Source organism: Gossypium hirsutum, chromosome A12 (genome assembly GCF_007990345.1).
Source record: "Gossypium hirsutum isolate 1008001.06 chromosome A12, Gossypium_hirsutum_v2.1, whole genome shotgun sequence".
Lineage (NCBI taxonomy): Eukaryota > Viridiplantae > Streptophyta > Magnoliopsida > Malvales > Malvaceae > Gossypium > Gossypium hirsutum.
The window spans coordinates 13,459,089-13,466,567 of NC_053435.1; the positions used below are offsets into that span (position 1 = coordinate 13,459,089).

The 7,479-nt window shown below is 31.0% G+C and overlaps 1 protein-coding gene across 1 annotated transcript; it reads right to left on the bottom strand.

Moving 5' to 3' along the window:
• Positions 1 to 1,001, bottom strand: LOC121211363 (uncharacterized). Its single transcript, XM_041084118.1, has 2 exons — positions 323 to 1,001; positions 1 to 128 (listed from the first exon to the last, which is right to left on the bottom strand). The coding sequence occupies exons 1-2, from the start codon at positions 999 to 1,001 to the stop codon at positions 1 to 3; spliced, it is 807 nt and encodes a 268-aa protein (XP_040940052.1).
• Between the last annotated feature and the right edge of the window lie 6,478 nt (positions 1,002 to 7,479).

Here is a 7,479-nt window from a genome sequence, read left to right on the forward strand (position 1 = left end):
CTAATGCTCATTGTAGAAATTACCTGACAAACCATCAATGCACGGGGCTTTCCTCAGGTCTATTTGGTTGAAAGCTCTCTTAATTTCCTCATCTTTGAACTCTTCCAGCAACTTCTCATTCATCTTCCCTGAAATGCAATTTTCAATAAAATCAACATTTAGATCATCATTTGTTTGTAAAGTTGACCCAAATAAATTTTGAAAATACTTCCTGGCCGCCGTACATATATCTTTGGTGTTGTTCTTCCAATACCCATGAATATCTTTTAGCCTCTCAATATTATTTTTTTTCCTTCTATTGGAAGCTCTTACATGAAAGAACTGGTGTTCCTAACGCCCTCTTTCAACCAATTTACTCTTGATCTCTGAGCCCAATATTTCTCTTCTTTGTCCATCAAATTCCCAAGCTTTTTCCTCATGGATTTGAGCCTGTTACCATTATAAAGCCTTCTAAGATTATCAATGACACTATTTATCTTGGATTTAAGCTTACCAATCTGGCTGCTCATCTCTTTGTATTTCTTATACTGCCAAACTTTAAGGTCCTGACCCACCTTTTCTATTCTATCCATAATATCTTTTGTGTCATCATACCAAACATTTTTAATAATATTTTTAGCTTCATTTTCTTTCGCCCAGTAAGAATCATACCTAAACATAACCCTAGGATCTCTCAGCCCAACTTTCAGCTTACGGCCTTCGGCATCCAGCAAATTAATGTCATGGTCTGAATTCGACTGACGAATCACCTTAGTCTCAATGAAAGGGAATTTGGTAACTTCATTGGCCAAAATCATGAAGCGGTCGAGTCTTTCTTTAACAATAGTCATGCATTCCCTATTATTGACCCAAGTGAACCACCCATTGTTAGTCTTCAAATCAACCAAAGATAACTCATCCACAATCTCATCAAAGTCAACCATCAAGGCTTTCGGCTTCCTCCTGCCACCTTCCTTTTTTGAGTTGTTAAGGATTGCATTAAAATCCCCCCTATAATCCATATTTCCTTCACATGCCTCCCCACCCTCTTCAACAATTCCCAGGAACTTTTTCTATTATTTGGATCAGCATTCCCATAAAAACCAGTGAACCTAATGGCGTTGTCATTGTCAAAGTGGATCAGGGAGTCAATACGGTTCCTAGAGTAGTTCGTGATTTCAACTCTTATGCCTTATTTCCAAAGCATCATTAAACCCCCGCTTTTGCTAACCGCATTAACTGCTACAGCTATGAAACAACTTATTAGAATGAACTTTAGTTTCGTATAAAAAGATAACATCTGGATTGTTAGCAACAAGGAGTTGCTTCAACTCGCGAACTGTCGCAGAGTTCCCAATCCCATAATAGTTCCAACCAAGGATTTTTATTGACGGGGTTGATCCCCAGCCGCCGCCTTACACGGTGAGATATTATCCAATAACTTTTGCCTCACTATTTTGGATGGGCTTTCCTCCGTAAGGTCTCCATTCAAGCTTCTTTGCCTTTTTCTTTTACTTTTGAATCAACCCAGCCATCACTCACTGACTTATGAGCTTTTTTATCCATGGGTGAGTTGGATGTCAAGTCCTAATCTCTCATTTTTCTTTTGCCTTTTTGCAATATTTTCTCACTTTCATCCTTTGTGTCCATCTTGCTTTCATCATTTGCCTCATTTGGAAATCCATTAGTTGCCACTATCTCGATCCCATTTCTCCATATGCTTCTGTCTTGGTTTTGAGCCACTGTATTTACTTTTAGCTAAATCCCATATTGTAAGTTCAAGTTGTTAGAATCGATGGTTTCCTCTTTGTTTGGACATTTTCCTGTTGTATGTCCGATGAGTCCGCACACATAACAGAATGCCAATAATTGTTCATATTTTAGAGCACAGATAACTTCAACCCCATCTATTCCCACCCACCTCACAACTCTTCGCAGTGGACATAACACATTGATTTTTATTTTTAACCTCAAGAATTCGGTCTAACCCCCGTTCCTATCTTTCCAGTCGATCGCCACTAGTTCTCCTATAACATTTTTGATATCTAGAGCAGTTTGGCGATTCATATATTTCGAATGAATATTGTAAATACGCAGCTAAAAAGGAGAAAGGTTAAAAGCATAAGTATTAATTTTTTTTACCCTTTATGAATGGCATCATGGCGAAAAGGCAGTTATCAAACAGACATGGCATAAGGTTGAGGATTCTGTTTCTATTTTCCAGGCATCCAAATTTGGCTAGTGTTGCTCCTTCATTAAGGGCTACAAAATGTACAGCTTATTTAGTAAACCATAACGATCTTAGAACCCTGCACATCGCCTCTCTATTAGGTTTTTCTATCGCCATTATTTTGCCCACCGCCCATGCTTCAAAACCTTGAAGATTGTTTTCGGTGTTGGTGCTTATAACTCTAGTCGACTCTTCTTTCGAGAATTTCAATCTTTCTAACATTACGTTGATTTCTTCATCCATTTTGATCTTTGACTCCACAAAGATTCCCTTTCCCCGGGTGCACCAAAAAGGATGAAGCCAATGATTCCATCCTTTAGAAGAGAGTAGACTCCTAGGAACACAAAAAATAATTCAAGAAAGCTCTGTACAACAACAAACAAATAAAACCCAGCTGCGAAACACGAGAAACAAATAGAAATCCAAATACCAATAAACACAAACCCCACTCACCAAGATAAACTCCAGAAAACCCCACGCCCAGGCAGGGCACAAAAACAAAAAAGAAAAAGAAAAAAATAAAATAAAACCACCCACACAAGCGAAAGACAAAAACTCAAAAAACAAAACAACTTCTAAAATTAGAAATATCAGTAAAACCCTAATATAATGGAAATAACAAAAAGAAAACATATAACCTACTTACAATTTTTTAATGCCAACCGAAACAAAGGAAAATCTATTTAATAAGTCGTCATAAAGTCAAAATCAAAATCTTTTATTGATGGTGTGCCATGCATTGCAAAACAAAAAACCATGCAAAAAGACGTACAAAACCATATATCTCTACAAATCTTTAATGAGAAAAATATAAAATTTGAAATAAACGACAAAACCTTTACGAAACCAATGAATTTTCCACCATGCAGGACCTCCTATGGGCTAGAGAGACCACAGCCATCCATGTTTCACAGCCATACTCCCTCGCAACCCGCCACCGCTTCAAACACTAGACCCACCGTAATTTGGGACACCCTTCCCACACAACCAACAATTATTCTTTTTTAGAAAGAATAAAGATGGACGCACCAATCAGCAAAAACAAGAACAGGATGCTTCGCAATCTTGGAGAAAAAAATTTTCATGTCTATTATTCAGTTTATACAAAAAAGATCTTAAAAAATTTTACATGGATAAAACACATCCATTGAGTATCCCAATAGTTGTAAGATCACTAGATATGAGTAAATACTCATTTCATCCTTAGGAAAATGGTGAAGAGTTTCTTGGACTTGAAGTACCATATCTAAGTGCCACAAGGGCATTGTTGTATCTTGAAAACAACACACGAATTGATATAGCATTCACTGTGGACTTGTTAGCAAGATTTAGTTCCTCTCCAACTCATAGACATTGGAATGGAATTAAACATATATTTAGATATGTTAGAAGGAACTATTGGTATTTATTTTATTCAAATGATTCAAGATCTCTATTTGTTGGCTATGTTGATGCAGGATATTTATCAAATCCACATAAATGTCAATCTTAAATGGGATATTTATTTACATGAGGAGGTACAACCATACCATGACATTTAACAAAACAAATATTAGCTCTTGCCTCTTCAAATCATGTAAAAATAATTGCAATGCATGAGGCAAGTTGAGAGTGTGTTTGGCTAAGGTTGTTAACCTAATATATCCAGAAGATATGTGATTTGCCTCTGCAAGAAAAGATGTCAACTATCTTATACGAAGATAATGCAACATGTATAACTCAATTGAAGGGTGGTTACATAAAAGATGACAAAACGAAACATATTTCACCAAAATTATTCTTCACTCATGATCTTAAGAAGTTCAGTGATATAGAAGTTCAACAAATTCGTTCTAGTGATAATTTGGTTGATCCTTTTACCAAGGCATTGTCAACCACAACATTTGAAAGACTAGTATACAATATTGGAATGTGTTGGCTCAAAAATGTATTGCGATGTTGTCATTAGGGGGAGTCTAAAACACGTTGTACTCTTGTCCTTTAATCAAGGTTTTTGTCTCACTAGGTTTTCCTGGTGAAGTTTTTAAGGAGATAGCTTGTAATACAAGATTGTGTACTCTTTTTCCATCTTTAGATTTTTATCCCATAGGGTTTTTTCTAATAAGATTTTAATGAAGCACGTTTTTTTGTTAATGGACATCCAATGGGGAGTGTTGTAAAATGGATGCCCATATAACTCCCATAACCCCCAAGAGTTCATTTTCTTACAACTCTTGTAACCTTTAAAAATTTACAGGGTGCATTAATTATCTTTATTATAGCTTTGTAACTTATGGTGATTGAAGCCCTATAAATAAATAGAGGGCATGTATAAGCTTTTTTGTATCCTAAAGTGAAAGTTGAATCATCTTTTCATTTTCTACTCTTCTCTCTTGTTATAACTCTCTTAGTTTGTAATAATATTTTTTATTTTTTATTTTTTTAATTTCATATAATTTTTTAAATTTTCTATTATTTTTGAATATCTTGTAATATTTTTTTGTAATTTTATATTTTTTCCATATTTTATAAGTTTTGCACTTTTCTATATTTTTATAATATTTTTAATATTTTTCTATATTTTCATATTTTTACAAATTTTTTTTTTATTTTTCTTTAATTTATAATATTTTTTATAATTTATATAAATTTTGTGTCATTTTAATTTTTATAATTCATTTTCACATTTTATATATTTTATAATTTTCATAATTTTTTATGGTTTTTTATATTTTTTATATTTTTATGATTTTTTAATTATTTTAAATATAAAAACATTATATTTCGTCATGGGCATAATCCTAACATGCCACGTGACAAAAATAACCACCCATAACAGTTGTTGTTGTTCTTTAATAGTTGACCGTTAATTTTAAAGATCAAAAGACTTGATTAATTGAAATTTTAATGTTCAAGAGCTCAATTAAATGCGAAAAAAAAATATTAAGAGCTTAATTAATTTTTATTTTTTTTGAAACGTTGAAGAGCTTTAAAGACTTTTTTAACTTATATATTATTATTTAATTTTAATAAAAGATAATTTTATATAAATAGTTTGAGGGCATTTCAACAAAGTTTAAGTTTAGACAAAAAAAATCCTTATATATTTTATATGCTTAAATAAAATTTAAATAAATTACAGGGTGGCCCTTATAAAAGCCATTATTCATTGTTTTTGATAACATTAATAAGAAATCCGTATCTTCTCAAACCTCAACCAATTGCAGTGCATCATCAACATTCGTTTTTCTTTCTATTTTGTGGCAAAGTTGCAATTTGGAGGATCAAAATCATAGATTTTTGTGGTTCTAAGCCTTTGATGGGAAACCATTGAGAGCCATATGGACCACCTCCACTTGTTTATTGTCCTACCTGTTCAGATTTGTGATTTACCCATTCCATTACTCATTCTTTTTTCTTCCTTTTTTTTTTTCATTTTGGATTAGAGCTTTGACATGAGTTATCTTTTCACTTTTTTAAATAAAGTTATAGTATTATGGGCAAAATTTGAGGTTTTGGGTTTTTAAGTTATAAATCCTATCACGATAATTGTTATTGGTGTATTTTGTTTGGTATATTCTGATTTTCTTTTATATATTTATATATTTATATTAATTTAATTCTATTTTTTAATAATTCAAACATATATTTATGGTTGTATATATATTTACTTTGAAAAAAATAAATTCAAAATGAATTTAAAGAAATTTGTAAAAAATCTCTTCGGCCTTTCTCAATTTTGAAATTGAATAAATTATTCTTCTTAAAAGTTAGAGCAATTTAATCCCTTTTAACTTAGAAAGTAAGCAATTAAAGATAATTAATTACGAGTTAATATTTTTCATTAGTTATACATGATTCTAATTGGTATAATAATAAATTTAGCCCTCAAAATTTACATATTTTGTTAATTTGGTCCTAGTTTAAGAATCTATCTCGCACCATTTGTTTAAAGGCCTAAATGTTAATATTGAATTTGTTGAATTTTTTAGAATTAAGGTCAAAATGACCAAATATGTAAACATCGAAGGCTAAATTCATTATGTTACCAATCAAAATTATGTACAATTGATAGAAGACATTAACACTGAAATTAATTATCTTTAATTGCTCACTTTTGATATTAACAGGGATTATATTGCTTTAATTTTTTTAAACGGACCAATATGCTCAATTTTGAAATTGAGAAGGACAAGAAAAGTCTTTTTACCAAAGAATTTTGACAACAACTTTTTGATACAATAACTAAAACTACCTATAACCTCTAACTCTTAAATAAGAGGATAAATGTGCTTCAGCATACTTATGTTCATGCTCGTGCTCGAACTCAAATTCTATTACATTAGTAATAATAACGATGTTATCCGAACTAAGATTCAATCAACAATTTGACAACAAATTTTAAATTTGGATTCACCCATATTATTATCTATTTGTAAAAATAAAATATTGTTTTTAATATTTCTAAATAATTAAATGAACTTTTTGAATTTAAAATTCAAGTTGTTGACAATGTTTTTAAAATTAGACTAGTGGTCGAACCGATTAGATCATTGGTTCGCCAATCAGATTAAAATTTTTTAAAAATCTCAGTTCGTACTGGTTCCCGATATAACCAATTTAAAACCACTTTCTAAATCAATTCCATGATCCAAACAATCATTTCGATCCGATTCAAATAATATTAATTATTGAGGAACCCTCTAATTACAATTATAAATAAATCTAAATAATTAGAATTACTTTTTTATATAAATAATAAATTATAACTCAAATCAATCATTATAAAACATAATGGGAATAATAACTACAAAATATCTGAACAATGCCATGCATAAAACCTAAATCAAAATAAATATAAAAAAAGTCATTACATAATTTACCCGTTAATATCTGAACAATGCCATAAATAAAACCTAAATAAGAATAAATATAAAACAAATCTTACATACAGATAATTCCATAGTTTAAAGACTCCTCTTCATTAAAACCTCACCCACTAAGTTGAACTCGTCTCAATATTTTTTTTTGGCTAAAATATCAAATAAGCTCTTCGAAAATAATTTAAAATTCAATTAAGCCCCTTGTTGAAAAGTCCTCGACAACAAGCTAATGTGGCGACTGGCATGGGAAAATAATGACGTAGCAGCTGACAATGCAAGTTGGCATGTTGGACTTAATTAATTTTTTATATTATACAAGAGCTTAATCAACCATTTAATCCTAATTTTTAAAAATAATATATTAAAATATTATAAAATTTTAGAAATTATTTAAAAAATTACAAAAAG